This window comes from Phaseolus vulgaris, chromosome 3 (genome assembly GCF_051622355.1).
Source record: "Phaseolus vulgaris cultivar YP4 chromosome 3, ASM5162235v1, whole genome shotgun sequence".
In the NCBI taxonomy this organism is placed as follows: domain Eukaryota; kingdom Viridiplantae; phylum Streptophyta; class Magnoliopsida; order Fabales; family Fabaceae; genus Phaseolus; species Phaseolus vulgaris.
Window position 1 is genome coordinate 33,384,090 of NC_143500.1, and position 21,492 is coordinate 33,405,581.

At 33.9% G+C, this 21,492-nt stretch overlaps 1 protein-coding gene and 1 long non-coding RNA gene across 2 annotated transcripts; one reads left to right on the plus strand and one right to left on the minus strand.

Annotated features, from left to right (window-relative positions):
* Window positions 1-371: 371 nt before the first annotated feature.
* On the plus strand, window positions 372-8,541 carry LOC150028800 (uncharacterized). The gene is made up of 4 exons (XM_090300131.1): window positions 372-884; window positions 6,844-7,195; window positions 7,676-7,764; window positions 7,846-8,541. The coding sequence occupies exons 1-4, from the start codon at window positions 372-374 to the stop codon at window positions 8,539-8,541; spliced, it is 1,650 nt and encodes a 549-aa protein (XP_090156257.1).
* A 5,728-nt stretch (window positions 8,542-14,269) lies between these two features.
* On the minus strand, window positions 14,270-19,133 carry LOC137805866 (uncharacterized). Its single transcript, XR_011080261.2, has 4 exons — window positions 18,845-19,133; window positions 18,631-18,702; window positions 15,296-15,338; window positions 14,270-14,530 (listed from the first exon to the last, which is right to left on the minus strand). It is a non-coding gene; the product is annotated as an uncharacterized LOC137805866 (long non-coding RNA).
* Between the last annotated feature and the right edge of the window lie 2,359 nt (window positions 19,134-21,492).

A 21,492-nucleotide genomic window follows, 5' to 3' on the forward strand; every position in this document is an offset into this window, starting at 1 on the left:
AGTGAAGAATCAAATATGGCATACTATCAAACTAATTCAATCATAGACAAACTAAAAAAGAAGCATATTTATAATTTGTATTTATTATGCAGCTCACATATGATGTCCAAAATAATAGTCTGTTGAGGAAAAAATGGATTTCATATGTTGGGCAGCGATGGAGGGGTTTTAAGAGCGACCTTACTAGTCGATATATTTATGGTCAGTTGAGTAACAATAACCCTTGTGAGATATACCAATTTCTCGATGAGGAGATGTGGCAAACTTTTCGGGAGAGATGATTAGACCCTGCCTTTCAAGTAAATTAAATTTTACATTTCAGATGTATTTTTTCAATTGTTTTGTTATATATATTTTTATTAATTCTTTATATGTGTAATGTATATAATAGGCAAGGAAAAGAGTTGCATAGGACATCCAGTCACTTCGGTAAAATCCAAGCAATTGCAAGAGGAGGTCAATCAAGTGACTGGCCTACTTCAAGCAGTCAGAACCAGAGTCAAAATAGTGTGCAGAAGCAGAAATTGGCTGCTAGTAGAGGAAGTCAAGATCATGGATCCAAGATATTCCATGATAAAAGAAAACTGCAGTGTTATAATTGTGGAAAGTATGGTCATTTTGCAGCTGAATGTTGGGGAGTTGATAACAGTAACAACACTGGAAAATTTTCCAAGAAAGATGAAGCACATCCAGCTCAAGAAGATGAAGATTCTGATTTAGATCAAGTGTTATTGATGGTCACTACAAATCAAGATAAAGATGCTTCAAGTTGGTACTTAGACACAGGCTGTTCCAATCATATGATTGGCAACCGAGAGTGGATTATTGATTTTGATTCTAATGTCAAAAACAGTGTGAGATTTGCAGATAATAGTATGATCTCTGTTAGAAAAGATGACTTTAAACTAGAGGGGGGTGAATTGTTTAAAGGGGTTTTCGCAAACTTTTCAAAGCTAGAATGAATTTATTTCAGAAACCAATTGATTCAGCAATTCAGTTAGCCAAAACAGCAAGCAAAAACTGTAGTACTAGAAAAAACAATCGATTGTTTCTTCGAAACAATCGGTTGTTTATACCAGCAAACAAAAACAAATTGAAATTAAAGAGATAGGGATAGAGAAATTGTACACAGTTGTTTATACTGGTTCACTCCAAACAAGAGCTACATCCAGTCTTCTCAGAAACCCTGAGGATAACCACTAAGCAATCACCACTTGATCACTTACACCACAACCAAGAGAATGACCTTGAACACCTCAAGAAACACACTCTCCTTAGCCAACACTAAGATTGCTGATCTTGAACACCTCAAGAACACACATCCAATCTCAGCAAAACACACAAACGAATTGTTCAACAGATTACAAAGATTACACTTGTTACAGATGAATATCTGAAATCAATACAAGTAGAATCCTATTCCAGCACCTTGATCAATCTCTAAACTCTTAAGCAATCTCAGAACTCTTTGAAAAACTCTTAGTGAAAAACTTTGTCTCAAGATTCTTATTTCTTAAAAACAGTTTTTCTGAAATTATACAAAAATATAGTTTGTTATCAAATCTTAACAAACTCTTAATTGCATTTAAAATAGATTGGTCAAAGCATTTAATGACTGGAGCGTATTCAGTTAAAGCATTTAAAGCTCAGTCAAAGAAAACAGTTTTTCTGTTATGGTTCCAAAACAAACAATCGGTTGTTTCCTCAAATCAATCGGTTGTTTTGGTACTTAACAGTTTTCACCATTCAAAAATAGTTTTCACCATTCAAAAACAGTTTTCAAACTTTCTCAAAACACCTAAGTGTAAACAATCGATTGTTTCGACAAAACAATCGGTTGTTTCAACTTAGTTTGAAAAACATTTTACTTTGATAAAGATTGAGATGCTAATTGCTTGAGATTTAATCTAAGGGTGGATTACAACATTAAACTACCCCAGAACGAAGCTTAAACCAGAACAACAACATCAAGCAAAGCAGAGGCTTCAACATCCTTCAAAGGATTTGGATTCTTCAAAACATTGAACACCACTTGGTTCAACAATCTCCCCCTATTTGATGAAGACAAATCCCTGATGTTTGTGTTGTACCTGATTAAATCTGAAGCAATTCCTGCAATAGAACTTTGAGCAATACATTGAACTTCTGATATTCTGTTAGAATACAGAAAAACATTTAAAGCTTAAAACATCTAATATCAGAACCAAAATACATATTACCCAAACTGTTTTTAACAACTTGAAAAACAGAATTTTTAAACAAACTGGAAACACAACATATATCTCCCCCTATTTGTCTTCACAAATAGACAAAGATAAGAGATAAAACAAGATATTGTTTCCATTACATCAGAATAAACCAGCAACAGCAGAAGAAAAGAAATTTTAAAACCAGAAAAGAACAGCCAAAAACAATCGATTGTTTCGATGACCAATCGGTTGTTTTTCTTTCATTCTTCTTCATCAACAAACTAAAGATCAAAGATTTGATTCTGGACAGCTTCAATATGTTCATCCAGAGTCATAAACCTTGTATCCATGTTGTCAAACCTTGTGTCAATCCTCTGGAAATTACTAACACAGAGATCATGGAGGCTCCTTTGATTTTCAGCAAAGTTATCAAGCCTATCCATCATTTGTCTTTCAAAAGATGACATGGTGGACATTCTTTCTCTTTGATATCCATCAGCAGCACTAGGCCCTGCATCTTGAAAATCTCCAGTTGGATCTTCATGTTGAACATCCATATCAGCAGGTTCATCTTGTTCAAGATGAGCAGCACCACTAGATGAGGCACCATGATCACCATCCTTACTTATCCACTTTCCACCTACTTTTGTAAAGCCCATCTTACTGAGTGATCCATTGTTCAACTCTTGAGTTGACTTGACAAGCTCAGAAGTTTCATCTTCAAGATTAACTTCAAAATAGAGTAGAAACTTAGATATTAAAACAGCATAGGGATAGTGGTAATCGCCTAACCTCATGGCTTTTTGCATATGTTCTTTGACTATGTGAATCCAATTGATCTTCACTTTCTTGGTGATGCAGAAGATGTAAACCAGATCTTCTTCAGTCAACACAGAGTGATTACTCCCCCTTGGAGTTAGAATCCAAGTTACAATGAGAGCAAGCAACCTCTCATCAAGCTTCAAACCTCCAACCGAGCATGTGCTAACTTGAGATTGATTGTTCTTCAAGCAACTTTTGTAGAACTGGATTTTGTTAAAATCTTCTACCACACCAAGGTTTCCCTTGTTGATTCTTAGACCAGAGAACTTAAGCCCAGCAACAGCAGCCCAAACCTCATGAGTTATCTCCATTTCCACACCTTTCACATGAGAAACTAGATTGTTTCCCTCAAACTTCAAGTTGGTGTAGAATACCCTCACCAAATCTGGATAGATGTTCCCTTTTAGCTCCAGAAATTTTCTGAGTGATTGGTCCTTGAGAAGCCTCCTCACATTGTCAAGCTTTTGACTTTTCAGCCAATCAAAGCACACAACCTTGGGGTTGTTTATCTTCTTGACACTTGTTTCATACCTATACTTCTCAATGAGATCGGTGTCACCAGAAAACCAGCTTTCAAGCCTTCCTCCAAACCTTACAGCTCTGGTTTTGACTCTCTTAGAGGTGGGAGGGGTTGATTCCATGACAGCAAAGACGAAAACTCACTTCACAGAATTTTTTGCAAGAGATGGTGCAAGAGATATTGCAAGAGATGTTGCAATTGGTTATTCTTGTTGGAAGAAATCTGCACCTGATTTTATAGCAGTAAGAGAATCAATTTGAATTTAATTTCATTCAGTGGGTACCTGATTTTCAGAGAGAGGACTTGACTCTGTTCTGTACAGAAAATGTCAGAAAAAGCTGAAAATCACATGGTCTTCACATGTGATCTTTGACTAGTCATTAAGGCTCTTGAATTTCCCAGATTTTGGAATATATTCCTTTATGACTGTTGTAACTTCTTTCTGAACATGCTCAGCTTTCAACACAGATCTTTTGACCAAGATTCTCCCTTTGAAATTGATCTGCAACGGATAGAATTTCAAAAAGCAATTAAATCAATTTCTTCACAGTGCTGTCAGACTCAAAACAATCGGTTGTTTCAAAGAAACAATCGGTTGTTTTTCTGCAGCAGTTAAAAACTTGATTTTGAAATTTTTAACCATAAACAGAAACAGATTAAAGCTCATGACATTGATTAAAAGAAAATTAATCACAAGAAAGAACTTTGAAACATAAATTGAGAACGAATAAAGGAAGGTCTTATCCTTGTGTTGTTTCTTCAATGAGCCAATTGCTTGTTGATCAAGAAAACTTCTTTTCACTATTTTGACCTTTGGCATAGCATTGATACAGCTTCAATGACTGCCTTTTTCTTCAACAGCTTGATCAGATGGCTCAGTTCTTCTTTTTCTCTTCATTTTTCCTCACTTGAACTGCAAGAATCATCATCATCCTCAGCTACTAAGCATATATTGGCTTTTTCATCTTCACTTGATGAAAAACTTGATGATGACACCTCATTTTCATCCCAAGCAATGTAGGCTCTTTTTGTCTTGCCTTTCTTCTCCTTGTAGCTTGTCTTTTTCTCTTTGCTCTTGTTGGGACAATCTGCCTTTATGTGACCTTGCTCACCACAACCAAAACAAGTATAGTTATTTGAATTAAATTCATTGGGTTTCTTGTTTCCATACCTATCCTTGTTGTTGTCTTTGTTGCGGTTTCTCTTTAGAAATTTGCTAAATTTTCTTGACAGCAAACTAAGATTTTCCTCATCACTATCATCACTTGAATCTTGCTTTCCCTTATGTTTGGATGCTTTCAAGGCTATGCTCCTTGTGTGCTTATCTTCACTCTCTTGAACATTGAGTCTATTCATCTCTAGCTCATGTTCCCTAAGCTTTCCAAACAAAGAAGCAACACTTAATGATGTTAGATCTTTAAATTTGCCATGCTCTATCAAGACATTTCAAGATCTTGATGTTCAACTCTTCTTTGTCAAACGTCTTGTCTAGGCTCATAAGGTGATTGATGATGTGTGTAAACCTTTTCTGCACCTCAGCTATTGTTTCACTTTTAAGCATTCTAAACATCTCATACTCTTGGATGAGAGCATGCTTTCTAGCTCTTTTCACCTCATTTGTTCCTTCATGAGTGACTTCCAAAGTATCCCACATTTCTTTTGATGATTTGCATTGTGAGACCCTGAAAAACTCATCAGAATTTAAAGCAGAGGTTATAATATTTTTGGCAATGCAATCGAATTTGGCCTTTTTACTTTCTGCATCAGTCCATTGAGACCATGGCTTCTCAATGACAGAACCATCTTTTTCAAACTTTGAGATAAAAGGATCATTTTCAATTGCATCCCAAATTCCTTTGTCAAGAGATTCCATAAATATTTTCATTCTAACTTTCCAAAACTGGTAATTCAAACCACAAAACAAGGGTGGTCTGTTTATTGAGGCACCTTCCCCAAACGGTAGTTTGTCAGCCATTTTAAAAATATTTTAGGATCAACTTGAATGACTTTCAAGAACCAAGCTCTTGATGCCAATTGTTAGAAAATATGGCTTTAAACTAGAGGAGGGGTGAATTGTTTAAAGGGGTTTTCGCAAACTTTTCAAAGCTAGAATGAATTTATTTCAGAAACCAATTGATTCAGCAATTCAGTTAGCCAAAACAGCAAGCAAAAACGGTAGTACTAGAAAAAACAATCGGTTGTTTCTTCGAAACAATCGGTTGTTTATACCAGCAAACAAAAACAAACTGAAATTAAAGAGATAGGGATAGAGAAATTGTACACAGTTGTTTATACAAATTCACTCCAAACAAGAGCTACATCCAGTCTTCTCAGAAACCCTCAGGATAATCACTAAGCAATCACCACTTGATCACTTACACCACAACCAAGAGAATGACCTTGAAAACCTCAAGAAACACATTCTCCTTGGCCAACACTAAGATTGCTGATCTTGAACACCTCAAGAACACACAACCAATCTCAGCAAAACACACAAACGAATTGTTCAGCAGATTACAAAGATTACACTTGTTACAGATGAATATCTAAAATCAATACAAGTAGAATCCTATTCCAACACCTTGATCAATCTCTAAACTCTTAAGCAATCTCAGAACTCTTTGAAAAACTCTTAGTGAAAAACTTTGTCTCAAGATTCTTATTTCTTAAAAACAGTTTTTCTGAAATTATACAAAGATATAGTTTGTTATCAAATCTTAACAAACTCTTAATTGCATTTAAAATAGATTGGTCAAAGTATTTAATGACTAGAGCGTATTCAGTTAAAGCATTTAAAGCTCAGTCAAAGAAAACAGTTTTTTTGTTATGGTTCCAAAACAAACAATCGGTTGTTTCCTCGAATCAATCGATTGTTTTGGTACTTAACAGTTTTCACCATTCAAAAACAGTTTTCAAACTTTCTCAAAACACCTAAGTGTAAACAATCGGTTGTTTCGACAAAACAATCGGTTATTTCAACTTAGTTTGAAAAACATTTTACTTTGATAAAGATTGAGATGCTAATTGCTTGAGATTTAATCTAAGGGTGGATTACAACATTAAACTACCCGAGAACAAAGCTTAAACCAGCACAGCAACATCAAGCAAAGCAGAGGCTTCAACATCCTTCAAAGGATTTGGATTCTTCCAAACATTGAACACCACTTGTCAGATTCACTTATAAAGATGGAAGAGTTGGTTGTATCAAAGATGTCCTATATGTGCCATCAATGAAGAATAATCTTCTTAGCTTAACTGGAAAAGGGATTCAAAATGTCAATGGAGCAAAATTCTATCAATATCTATGATCAGAAATCAAGGTTAGTTCTTAAGGCACCTTTGTCTAAAAATAGGACTTTTAAGACTAACCTTAATACATCAATTGCACAATGCTTGTCTTCAATTGGGGATAAGGAGGAAACAAATTTGGTGTGGCACTACAGATTTGGTCATTTGAATTTCAAGAGTTTGAACCAACTGAGCAGTAAACAAATTGTCACAGGGTTGCCACCAATCATCCTATCTCATAAGACTTGTGAAGGTTACCTATTTGGGAAGCAATCAAGAAAGAATTTCAAAGACTCAGTACTGCAAAGAGCAAAGAATCCTTTGGAGGTTGTATATTCAGATGTATGTGGCCCTCTTGATAGGAATTCACTTGGAGGTAATAGATATTTTCTTACTTTTGTGGATGAATTCACCAGAAAAAACTGGATTTACCTATTAAAGGAAAAGGTGAGGTGTTTGGAAGATTTGTAAAATTTTGTGCTAAGGTTGAAATGCAATCAGGCTATGCCTTAACCATTTTCAGAACTGATGGAGGTGGAGAATTCAATTCCAAAGAAATGGAAGAATTTTGTGCTTGAATTGAACATGAAGTTACAACTCCTTACACTCCACAACATAATGGAATTGTAGAGAGAAGAAATAGAACTTTGCTTGATATGGCAAGGTGCATGATCAAAGGCAAGGGGCTTCCTCATAGCTTTTGGGGAGAGGCTGTCACCACTACAACCTATATTCTCAATAGGTTTCCTACAAAAAAAATTGGAGGTAGCTGTACCAGAAACAATTTGGTTTGGACTTAAACCAACTGTTAGTCATTTGAAAATATTTGGTTCCTTGTGCTATGGGCATATTCCAGATGAGAAGAGGAAGAATTTGGAAGATAAGAGTGAAGCTCTTATCTTAATTGGATATCATCCAACAGGTGCTTACAGGTTGTTCAACCCAGTAAACTAGCAAATTCTCATCAGTAGAGATGTTGTTGTAGATGAGAATGCATCCTGGAATTGGTGTAAATTTGTAAAACAGATTCATTGTGTTTTAGAAGACAGTGGACAACAACAAGATGAAGAACATGAAAATACAGTTGAGCCAGAATCTAGAAGATCAAAAAGGCAAAGATTTCCTTATTCTAGATTAACAGGTCATGAAGTTTATAGTGATAATTTGATCACTGATGAAGGAGACTTGGTTCACTTAGCATTTGTGGCAGACATTGAGTCAATCACTTGGAAGGAGGCAATAGTTGATAGAAAGTGGAAGAGTGCAATGGTTGAAGAGCTGGAATCACTGGAGAGAAATGAAACTTGGGAATTAGAGGCTTTGTCAAAGGGAAAAAGACCAATTGATGTCAAATGGGTTTTCAAGATAAAACTCAAGTCTAATGGCAGCATACCCAAGCATCAAGCAAGATTAGTTGTTAAGGGTTTTCTTCAGAAACATGGAATAGACTACACTGAAGTCTATGCACTAGTGGCCAGTTTGGAAACCATTAGATTGGTGATTGCTGTGGCCAGTTCTAGAAACTGGAAAATCTATCAAATGGATGTTAAATCTGCATTCTTGAATGGAATTTTAGAAGAGGAGGTTTATGTAACTCAGCCACCAGGTTTTGAAGCAAAGGATGCCAGCCACAAAGTGTTCAAACTCAAGAAAGCACTCCATGGACTCAAACAAGCTCCTAGAGTGTGGAATAAACTGATAGATTCGTTTTGTTCAAGCTAGGCTTCACAAAGTGTTCATTAGAATATGTTGTGTATGTAAGAGAGGCACAAAGTCAAAGCTTTATTATGTATGTTTATATGTGGATGATTTGTTAAATACAGGGAGCTCAATGACAGAGATTGAGCAATTCAAAAAATAGATTGAAGACTATTTTTGAAATGACAGATTTGGGAATGCTTAGCTATTTTCTGGGAATGGAATTTGTATACACAAATCAAAGTATTATCCTGCATCAAAGGAAATACATTAATGAAGTGCTCAACATATTCAATATGGATCAATGTAATGGAACTAAGGTGCCTGCTGCTGGAAATTTGAAACTGATAGAAGCCTTGGAGGAGATTGCAGTAGATAGTACTTTGTTTAAATAGATTGTTGGAAGTTTGAGGTTCATCTGCAACAGTAGGCCTGACATAAGTTATGCAGTTGGACTAATAAGTAGATTCATGTGTAATCCAACAACCTCTCATATGGCAGCAGCAAAGCACATATTGAGGTATCTTAAGGAGACAGCAGGGTATGGCTTACTGTTTTCAGTAAGCTTGAATGAATCTGAAGACTGTTTGGAGGCTTGGAGTGATTCAGATTGGTGTGGTGATAAAGTGGGAAGGAAGAGCACCTATGGATATTTTTTCAAATATTTGAAAGCTCCAAATTCTTGGTGTTCTAAGAAGCAAACTATAGTTGCTCTCTCATCTTGTGAGGCAGAGTATATAGCTGCAGCAGAGGCAGCTTGTCAATGTGTTTGGCTTGAGTCTATGCTTGATGATTTGAAGCTGGATCATTTGAAGCCTGTGCAACTTTGTGTGGACAACCAATCAGCCATCAACCTTGCAAAGAATCCAATCTCACATGGGAGGAGTAAACACATAGAGACCAAGTTCCATTTCTTAAGGGAATAAGTTGGAAAAGGAAAGCTAGAAGTGAAGCATTGCAACACCAAGGAGCAAGTGGCTGATATTTTCACCAAACCACTTAGACTAGACATATTTGAAGAACTAAGAGAGTGGTATGGAGTTAGAAGTGTTGCAGAATTTAGCTTAAGGAAGAGTGTTGGAATAAGCTAAATAAAAGAGTTAGGTTGTTAACTCTAACTACTCAAAACTTAAAGCTAGATATTTCTGTTATCAGAATGTTTTAATTCATTTTGTTTCTTAACAGCTATAAATAGCATTGCTTGTATTGTATCAGTACAGTTTTTCTAATAAAGAGATTTCAGTTTCAATTCCAATTATCAATTAATTCCCAACAACAATCTCACCAAGGCCATCACATACTTACAAACCTTTCGGTTTCTTCTAGATCACCCAAGATTTGAGCATTCTTATGATTCGTTCCTCGCTCCAATCGAGTTTGCTACAAAGACCACTACTGCACTGCCTCTACACAACCGTCCTACTCTGCTCCCAGATTTTTGTATTGGACCCTTCTCCACATATGTTCTTAAAGAAGTTGGTTCAGAACCTATGCTTGTGCATTTCCTGTGATTACACATTGGAAAAGGCTTCCCACACATATCTTCCCACTTATTGCAGCCTACAGATTTGTAGCTATAAGAAAATTCTTAATTTTTGCAAGTACATCATGTTAGGATTGTTAGCAAAAGTTTACCTAAGAAATTACTTCAAATGTTCAAACCATAACCAAAACAAAAAATGGTTTGCAACAAACTACACTATGATTTTCCATGCATTTTTTATGATAAGTCAATTTTATGATGAAAAATAATAGCTTAATACAACAATAACAACAATTGTTTTTTTATTAAGTACATTGACTACATGAATCAAATAACAACATATTTTTTGCTGTAAAATATGACAATGGAAAACTATTCACTTCTAAATCTATTTTCATATGCAATTAAAGTATCAATTCGAAAATTTCACATGCAAACCAACAAAGCACATTCTCAGTTTCAAAAAATTGCAAATGTATTTGTAACATAAGAAAAGCTCATCAAACCTGAAACCACCGCGCAAAGCTGCAAGGAGAAGGAGAAATAGCTAATATAAACGCACCATGAACATTCCATGAAGGGGAGAAAATGGGAAACTCAAGTTTGGGAACCAAACAAGATTCGGAAAAATGGAAAACGCATCAAATTTGTGTTTATAAGTTTCGATTGACATACCTCAGTGGTGGAAGGAGAAGCTTCGACGCGGAAGGGTTTTGTTTGAGAGGAGAAAGTGAAGATGGTGGAAGGAGAAGCTTCAACCGCAAAAGGGGTACCATCGTAGGGTCTCAAAAAAACGTTGAGGAAGGAGAAGCTTCAGTGTTTGTGGAGAAGGGTTACCGTAGGGTTCAAAAAATGTTGAGGAAGGAGAAGTGCTTCAGCCGCGGAAGGGGTACCACTGTAGGGTTTCAAAAAACGTTGAGGAAGGAGAAGCTTCAGTATGCGTGGAGAAGGGTTACCGTAAAGTTCAAAAAAAGTTGAGGAAGGAGAAGCTGACGCACATAGAGGGTTAAGGGTTAAATTTTGTTTATTGTTTTAGGTTAAATACTTATTATGTCAAGTGTAATAAAATATAACATAGTAAAAATTTATTATGACGGTTCTACTTTGAACAAACATAGTAAATACTTACTATGTTAGTTTTAATTTTAACCGTCATAATAAATTTCATAATAATTACAAAAATTTCACCTAACTATTTTTTATGACAGGTAGACTACACCCGTCATAGTAAGCTGTAATTGATTCTTATTTTTGCACTAGTGCATGCATTATAAAGAAATTATAGTTACATATAACATCATAATTTAAATATAAGTATAACAAAACATTCAACACAAGTTATTATATATGAAAAAATTCAACAAAAAAAATTATAATGTCATTTTAATCATTCATCTATCCTAAGGTGTTATATGTAGTTACAAAATATTTTGACCATGTTGTTTTGACAACCTCCAATGCTTCTGAATCTAGCGGTTGTGAGTCATTGAAAAATTGTGACATTTGAAATTTATTTAAATTAATCCATAAATAATAAACACTAAATTTAATGTCTTTGTGTATTGAGGTATATTACCTGATCCCAACCTCTATAATTCTAGCTCGCACAATAGTGGCATCCATTACATGACATAGTAACCACACTCATAATTTCAAAATTGTTTATTGCACTACAAGTAAAAAAAAATGTTACTAAATGATTGAATGACACACATTAAAGTGAGTGAACAAATATACTTTAAATACCTTAAGGTGCATCCAAGTAAGCTTTTTTGCGTTTGCACTACTCTCTCACTTAACATGTTATATCCAAAATAAGCACTAAAATAAAAACATTTCATGTTATAACACATAACATTATGTAATGTATAAGTAATAATAGATGTTAAATGAAATTGTCTAACCTATCTATAATGTGTTTAAAATAGTTAGAAGATTTTTTATACAAGGAGCAAAATTGTCTGAATTTTTTCACCCATCTTTCGTATGCATCACTTATACAAATATTATCTAATTCATTAAAAACTAAATCAAAATTGACGAAAGTCGAACACGTTCAAAACATACACACACACATATTAAACACATAAATAACAAATAAAACATTAACCTCAAATATCAGTTCTGTAAGCGGTGCAAAGTGATTAGCGGTGATGGAGAGCAGGGTTCGAAGGTGTAGCGACAACATGCGGTTTGGAGCAACGGCTAGCGCGTTGTTCAGAGTAGGGGTTCGGAGCGACACAAACAATGAGCAAAGCAGTGTTTCAGAACTAAGCTTAGGCGCGAGATGAGCAGGGACGACGGTTCGCGTCGTGAGTAGCATAGAGCAAGCACAATGGCGCGTGGTTCGCGGTGGAGTGTGATGCTGGTGGCAAAACAAAGTAGGAGTGGTGATGGCCTGAACAGTGAGAAGGGCGGTAGTGGATGCGAGTGCGTCACATTGAGGAGTGATAGTGAGAGAAGGGTGAGAGAGTGCGACAGTGGGGGTGAGAGGGCACGAGAACTTCAATTCTAAAATGTGACTTTTAACGATGGTTCTTCATAGGAACCATCGTTATTTCCCTTCATGAACCCCTTTTAACGACAATTCTAGCCACAACCATCGTTAAAAATCCTTAATAATTACAAAATTTTCACTGGTCTTTTTTACGACGATTTTCTAATAAGTGTCGTTATTTGGGATCGTCATTGGGATATTTTGTACTAGTGGTCCTTGATACTCGAGTTGTGTATTGATCTTCCAAATGAACCTTTAAACATGTAAGTTTGTGGCTCTTAATAGACATGAAATTTTGTGATATAAATCTCCCAATTATTGTTGACATTTTTAATGGCAATCTATTTTTCAAATATGTTTTTCTATAGGTCACTATGTATCCCTTCAATGACATTATACGAATAATGATGGTAGAGATTAATGTCAATAAATCATCTTTCACAATTTCATAGATGAAATGTGAAATGATATGTGACCTCACTTGTTATGATTAGTCATTTCCCGTCTCATTTAATGATAAAATGATATGAAATAGGCATAATTTCACAAATTAAATTTCGCAAAAACTTTATAAGCCAAAAAGGGTGAAAAGACAAAAACTCATATTAACAAGTAAGAATTGATCTTTTATTATATTTATAATGGTACACTACAAAAAAAAGGTTTATTATCGTGGGCCAAAATGGACCCTAAGTATGAAAAACCTACGCAAAAGGGTCATTATCGTGGGCATAACGTTAATAAGAATGTTGAAGCTAATGTACTCGACGTAAAGATATTGGCAGGTGTGAGCAACACATGGCGGGTGTTTTTTGCGTAGGTCAAGCCCCTATAAGGAGTTTAGAAATTTATAAAAAACTGTGGGTTTGACCCACACTTAGCCCACACAAAATTATATTAGCGTGGACTTAGCCTTCAAGATGTCCACACTTTTTTAAGTAGAGTGAGTTTAGCCCACGATAGTGCCACACAATCTTTAAATAAGCGTGGGCTAAGCCTTTTGTTGGCCACACATAAGCGTAGGCTAAACCTTCATGTTGGTCACAAATTAGCGTGGGCTTAGCCTTCAAAATAATTTTTTATATTATTTATTTGAAGAAGTGTAGGCTTAGCCTACAAGTTTGGCACACAAAGAATTTCAAATAACTACAGTTTCTAGTTTCCAGTTTGAAATATATTTTTATTGAAATAAATCAATTTTAAAAAGAAAAATATTTTTTATTGAAATAAATCAATTTTAAAATTACTCTATTTCTCTCTTTCTTATTGCATTTATCTTATTTTTTACCTATTTCATTTTTTTCAATATAATTATTGAAGATACAATTATTTTAGGGAGCAATCTAATATGAAGAAATGTTTTTCTTACTAATTTTTTTTTATTTATAACTTTTTCTTTATACTTTTTACTTGTCTTGAAAATTCAATGTTGTTTTTTCTATGAGCAAGAAAAAATATTTTTTTAATAGGAACAAGGAAAAGAACAAGAAAAATTATTTTGCTTTGTTTGCACTTTGAACTTAGTATTTTCTAATACAAGGCCCACGATAATAAACTTAGAATTTTGCCCAAAAATATAAAGGTAGAAACGTCATATCGGTGGTTTTTTATTGAAGATATTTTGATTGAAATTGAACTAAAGTTACTTTAATTAACTAAGGTTGAGCTGGTAGATACCTAGACAAGCTTACCTTCACACTCTTCAAAATACCAAGAAAAACAAGAAACACGCTTTAAAAAATAGTAACTTGATGACAAACAGAAGTTGAGCTATATAAGGTTCCAACTAGCAAAAACTTCTACTTTCTAATCATGTCAACCTAGAGAAGTTAAATCTTAAATAAAAGTTTTTATTACTAGACAGGAAACATGTTAACCTAGAGAAGTTAAATCTTAAATTTAGTAAACTAACAGTAGCCATAACAATATACAACAACAAAACTGCATTGTCACTAATCATAAGAAGCAACACCAAACCTTGGTCCCCAAGGTAGAATTGGTTGCTTGTCAGCATACTTAATTTCCTTTGAAACCTGCATTTAGTTTAATAAATGATAAGATTTGGAGATGCAAAGAAAACAAAAAATTCAAAAAAGTTCAAAAGATGGCTTCCACAATAATCATTCCTCATAGGTGTGCTTAAGATTTTTTTTTAAGCAAACAAGCCATTTTCTGAACTTTTAAGTGGCCAATCTCATATATTAGTCCCACAATAACAAAAACAAATAGAGAGATACAATGGTCCCTTACCACAAGCCAAGGTGACCAAATTATTTAAATGCTTTTTTTTTCATAAAAAGTACCTACTAGGGAGATATTTGTATATTCACTACCATGCTAAGCATAAAATCATTTTTGTGCTACAATCTGCATAGAATTATCAATTATTCTAAGACAGGAATTGATAAATCATAATCCTAGCAGCTACTTTGTGATATCTAACTCCCCCTGCATAATAATAATCATAAGTTCAGCTATTAAAGCCTACCCTGCTTACAACAAATCAATATCTACTATTATCCTAGTCCTAGGCATTATTCCTAGAAAAAAATGGCATCATAAAACAAGAAAGCATAATAATCTGACCTAAGTTGATCACAAAAAAGAAAGTGGAACCAATTTAACGTATAATTCATAAAACTGATTGTTCCATGCAAGGAAAGCATGTCCAAACTTCCCATCCCAAAAAAATACCCAGGTCCTAATAACATAAATAACAAGAATACAAGCAAAGACAATTTTAATCAAGAACTGCAACATTAGAAAAGGAAAATGCAAGTTGGTAAATGAGATCTTACTTGGTAGGAAAACCAGTAATCGAGCAAATAGGTTGTTCTGGATCTGAAACAAAGTATAAATATCATTAAAAATAAAACAAAATTTTTAAAATAATGTTACTTGGAGACATGTTTTGCATGATTATAAAAAACAGTGGAACTGAGTTTTGGTGTTTGAACTTGGGAGAGCTAGCTAATGAACATTAGAAATTTCTTTGGAAATCCTGTAATAGTACATGTTGATTCAATTTTTGTTTCAAGTGAATGAGTAATTCATATGATAGAGATGGTTTATTAAGCAAACTGCTGACTCTGAAGCCATCTTTTGACAGTGATGAAAATCTGCAGCATGACCTTTACCTTATTTCCTTAATGGATGACTAAGGATGGGTTCCCATATATTGATAGTGTGTAGGTATACTAGTACCCTGAATAGTAATATAAAACATGGATAATTGATACTGACCACAATAAAAATATTACTTCATGAACTATTGTTATCCCTATATATCAATTTTTATCAACCTGATACATCAAAACAAGGTCAACTTTAACAATTAATTTGCAATTTTATACTTGTGTATCTAGATAACATGAGATTTAACAGACTTCTCTTTCATGTTGTAATATTTTTTTTACCTTCATTTTCATTGCTAATTTACACCAGCATCGTGTTCACATTCTGCCAAATGGGTGAAAGAGAAGGATAAAGAGCACGAAGAATTTGCTTGGTTGAATGAATTGAAAACATATTTGGACAAATTGTAAGGCTTTTAGAGTTATAAGTTTTCGTAAAACCCTTTCACTTGCACCACCTAACTATACTCTACATAGATCGTGAAACCTCCTTTGTGTTATGATAAAGCAATTATAATACAATAATATGCTAAAAGTTTCTATTGGCTGCATTTCTTAGGGTCATTTACTGAACTAAATAGATGATACAACTATCAAATGCTATTGTGTCTCGATTTTATTGTTGATAAAAAAAAAATATTGTAATAGGCTCTAGGGGGACACATGAATGTGCACATGAGGGACAGGGCTAGGCTCAAACAAAGCCTTAGTCACCATAATGAATCCCTTCAAGATCTTCACAAAAAAAGATTGTAAGTCATAGAGTGCTCAATTTTCTGAAGTGATGGAACTTCTCTCATCAAGATATTGTTGCCTTAATCCTTATTTACTCTAATCTTTCTGGTCCAGTTGCAACAAGCAAAGTCTCGTCTTCTAGGCCCTCAACTATATCCACTCAAGAAAATTAAGAAACTATTGTAAAAGGGTATGAATGAGAATAATAAGAATGAAATTTTTCTTGAATTATTAGTTTGGTTACTGCATGCACTTCACCATTTGAAAGCAAATGACAAATATTGAAAATACAACACATAGTACCTACCATCAACAACATATGCAAATTTTACCATCTCAAATGTGATAATTAGATTTTTAAGATATACATTGTAAGAATGAACGCATTTCATCTATCATGAAGAGCAACAACACAGACTCTATGGTTCAATATTTTCATTTATTAATTCCTGTACTTTACTAAAACTGTACAACACAATAAATTTGACTAATGTAGAGACAATAGTAAATACTGGTGAAACCTCTGTTTTCGCCCAAGAACCACAAATTTTTCTTCTCCTTTTCTTCCACCACGTTACCAAATTTGATTTTACCTTTTCTCTCTTCATATTTTTTTTTCTTATATTCTTCACTTCAAAAGTCTGACACTTTCTATAGCTGCCACTCAGTTTCTCTTTGTTTTTTTTTTTATTTTATTCTCATAATTTCCTTCACTCATCCCATAATCATAGTATTCCCAGTCGGTTTTTTCTCTTCTCCATTCTCTCTGCTTTTTCCTTCACCGACTACTAGTTTCTGCTAGCTTCACCAAACTCAAGGTTTGTACTTTTTCTTCCTTTTAAATTATTCTAATTTTACTTCTCTGAACTTTCTGTTCCTTTTTTTTCTACTATTTCTTCTATTTTATTTTCCATCATGAAGAATACGCTTTTGGAGAAGCCAAGGTTCTTTTATTTTTATTTGTCAATGTATGTGTAGTCCACTAATGATGGTCATCCATGCATGCCTATCAGTGTTTAGCTAATAGCATAAATGTCAAAATGCAGTAATAACCGAAGGGTATGCTACGCACACCTCATACATTAAGCTAGCCATGCATCAAACCACCACTCCACAACCACAATATTTCATCCCCAAGCATCTCCAAGCTTAAGACCAACTTTAAAATATTCCAGTGAACCATCATTCTTTACTTTTTTATTATGGTAGGTGCTAGAATCTGCATTTGAAATTGAACAAATTAGGGACTGACTAGCACGTAGATACCAACGTGTGACACCTCACTCAAACTAATGCTATCTTGTCATTATGTTAGCCACCGATGAGGTCCACCTAAATTTCAAGAAACATCCAATTAGCACTTACTTGGTTCAATCAACAGACCTTGCTTGCCAAAAAGTGGTGGGACCGTAGATGTATTCATATAAGTTAGCCATTTTCCATTTCTTCCATGACAGCTCCATATGAAAAAGAGTAAGTGCCCTGGTTGCTCATCACCGAGCTCAATCTTTTAGTCTCCAGTTTAAATAACAAAGCGAAGCTGAGCTGATTTTTCTTTGCGCAAGACATCATCCAAATAAATGTGTTGGTCTTTTCAGAATCAGAACAATCCCCTGAGTGGAATAACTCAAAGCCTCTATTACATAAAGATTTGATCAGTGTTTAGCTTCCTTCACCAGTTCCCACATCAACACATCAAACCAGCTCCCCCACCAGACCTCAAACTATGCTAATATATTTCCTAGCTTTCATACGCTCAACTGTATATAGGAAACACCACTGGATTCCAACTTTAGAGCTCCCTCCTCGTCACCTAACCACTTGAACAGAGTTAAGTGCTAGACATGAGCACGAACTAAGATCCAATTCACCCTTGTCTTAAAATAACAAGCCACTCACAAGTCACGATGCTACACAACTTGGACTACTTCTTTATTCGGTCTCTGTCAATGAATTAACCATACCTAATCTTGTTCAGATACCTCATGTTATTAAATACTCACAAGCCATTTTCTATTTTACTTTTTAGTCTACAAAAAATATGATCAACATCAAACACAGGATGCAACATCGCAGACTCATTTGAAAACAATATTGTCAAATTACTGAAGTTGGAGGGAACCCTATATAGACTAAGAAAAGCAGAGGTTAAAATATGGACACAGGAAAGAAAAGCAGAGGTTAAAATATGGACACAGGATTAAAATAAATGCTCTCATCCATAGAGACCTCCGCCTCTTTTACAGAATAAAATCAGCACTAACCTTCTGTCACCAGGTTGGAGGAATCACAAGTGTTGCCCCCAAACTTCTAGCAACAATCACTGCATCTGCTATCTGATAACCATCATTGGAGTATTAGAGAATAAGGATATAATCAACAGAAACTATCGAAAGAACTATCAGCAACACGCAATCCGAAATCGAGAAGCTAAGGTTGAGAACACATAAAGATTAAGAAAGAAGAAGGGAAACTCACCGTGAGTACGAAACGGTCAATCGCTCAAGCTCAATCGCTCAAATGGTCATGGTCACGTTCCACTGCTCAATCGCTCAAATGCTCATGGTCACGTTCCACTGCTCAATCGCTCAAATGCTCCACTACTCAATCACATTCCACTGCTTAAATGTTCTCAATCGTTCAAGCTCAATCGCTCAATATCTCACTGCTCAATCGCTCAATATCTCAGTGCTCAATCGCTCAAATGCTCCACTGCTCACGATCACGTCCACTGCTCAGTCGCTCAAATGCTCAAGCTCACATTCAAAATGAGTTTACTCCCAAAAATGGAACATACTTTTGACTTTCACAATTTTATTGTTTATTTAAATTTAATTTTAAAATGCATAGCAGGGGTTAAACCTTCAAAATTTAAAGTAGGCATAGTGTGGACTTAACCTTCAAATTTAAGTAGACATAGCGTGGGCTTAACCTTAAAAAAATTAAAATTTATTATTATTATTTTTTAATTTTTTTTAAGTTTGCGTGAGTATAACTCATGCTTTCCCACACTTTATTTTATTTTCTTTAATTGTGAAGGCTTAGCTGACACTATTTAGTGTCCACAAGTGCCACGTCACTTTCTTTTGCAGCTAAATGTACTTTTCTTGGTAATTGTCAAATGACTTTTTATTATAATATTTATATTGGTAAGACATATGTTTTAAGAGTGATAGTTTAATTGTGTGCATGTTTTATTTTTAGTCAAAATGATAAGTCACTTTTGTGTCTCAATTTTCATACCTTCCATCAAATATGTGTTTAGCGACTATATAACCTCATGTATTTGAAAAAATCATTTTGTTATTAGATGTATTGGAAAAAAAATACGCTACTAGAAAATTATTAAATAAAAATTAATTTTAGAAACAAAAATAATTAATTTTTATATGGACTAAATTAAATACTATTTTAGATATTAAAAAAAAGTATTTGTGTCTAAATTAGTTTCTATTATTAATAAATAATTTCTAAATTGATATTTAATTAGCTATCAAGATTTTAACTACCAATTATTTAGATTCTAAAATTGGTAGTCAAAACTTTTGGTAACTATTTATATACTACTTTAGAAACTATTTATCAATAATATAAATTAATTTAAATACCAATAATTTTTTTAATCTCTAAAATAGTATATAATTTAATCAATATATCAAATAATTATTTTTTTTCTAAAAATAATTTGATTTGTATTTAATAATTTTTTTCAGTTATATAAAATTAAAAGAAAATATTGCAATTGAAAAAATGTCATAACCCGTACAACTACATAATTTATTATACATCTAATTCTTTATTAATAGTAAAATATTAATAAAAATAATATTAGAAAAAAGTAATAATAAAAATAGTTTTTTCAATTTTTCAATCTTTATTTGCATCTTATTTTTTATTTCTTTATTTTTCTTTTCATAGCGTAGACAAAAGGAGAAAAAAGGAGAGTGGTAAAAGTTGGTCATTTGAATGAGTAAAGATGTAAGAATATTTTTAAAATAATGACACCCACCTTAGTTTTTTCACAGAGTTGAAGAAATGTGTAAAAAATAGTCGTAATAAAATCATTTTTACCAATTATGTTTGTTGAAATGTAACGTAAACTCTGAACCCTACAAGGTATAACATAACGTTGCCGATTTTAAACATTCAAATTAAGTAGGAATATTTGTTTCTTCCCACATCTCCATATACATTTATGAGATATCCCATACTAAATGTAAAAATGCATTTTTGTTCTTCTGTAAAAAAATAAATTAACTTTTAAAATTTCAATTTTTTATAATCTGATTATATAATCCGGAAGTTAAATATAAATTTGAAAAAAGACTTATGCATTATATAATCCAAAATATAAACTACACTTTAACTTTTTTTAAAAAAAGTATTTTTTAATACAAAAATTTATGGGATGACACAAGAACGTATGAAGGTGCACGAAGATGCAATCCACTTGCATAGAGTCTTGTAAGACACTTTTCATTCTGCACCCTAATTACTTGAATGTGCACCCAAGGGATTGTGAAATGGCCATAATATCTTCAGGTCAATTTATATATAGTCCCTGTTTTAATTTCTCTACCACCTTTCTTCTTCCTTAGTCGTCAGAATACCCTTTCATTTGTTGTGATTGTGTGTGAGAATCCTTGCCCATATTAGTATTTTCCTTCGAAGAATCGTTACCGACTTTATTGCACCGTTGTCAAAATAGAACAAGTTTGTTTTTGTGTTTTTCTCTTTGTTTTTGTTGGTGTTACATTTCTTTGGAATGGTTGACTTGGAACGTATTGAGATTATACAATTCATAACACATTTGAATTGGAGTCATAGAACTTAGTGAAGGCATAGATATCTTAGACTATAATTTTTCAAAAAAAGATCGAATATCATTAATGGAATGATTTGGCGTTTGGCAGAGATAGGATTAGGACCATAGGTGGGTCATCTCAGGCCGAAGCAAAATAGATACTAATGGCGATGATTCGTAGAAGAGATAGGGAACAATTTTCCCCGACATTCCGATGTGGATGTATTGCCAACAACTCCAAGAGGACCAAGTAACATTTATGATTTGTTAACAACCTTTATGATACGTCATTGTTAGTCAGTTACACTAACCATGTCACTTT

What these genes read in the sequence shown, in the direction of transcription:
- LOC150028800 (XM_090300131.1), top strand. Translation starts at nt 372, where the DNA reads ATGTGTAATGTATATAATAGGCAAGGAAAAGAGTTGCATAGGACATCC. An exon ending in CAGATAATAGTATGATCTCT is followed by an intron (nt 885 to 6,843) that starts GTTAGAAAAGAT and finishes ATCTATGATCAG; the next exon opens with AAATCAAGGTTAGTTCTTAA. An exon ending in TGATAGGAATTCACTTGGAG is followed by an intron (nt 7,196 to 7,675) that starts GTAATAGATATT and finishes GGCATATTCCAG; the next exon opens with ATGAGAAGAGGAAGAATTTG.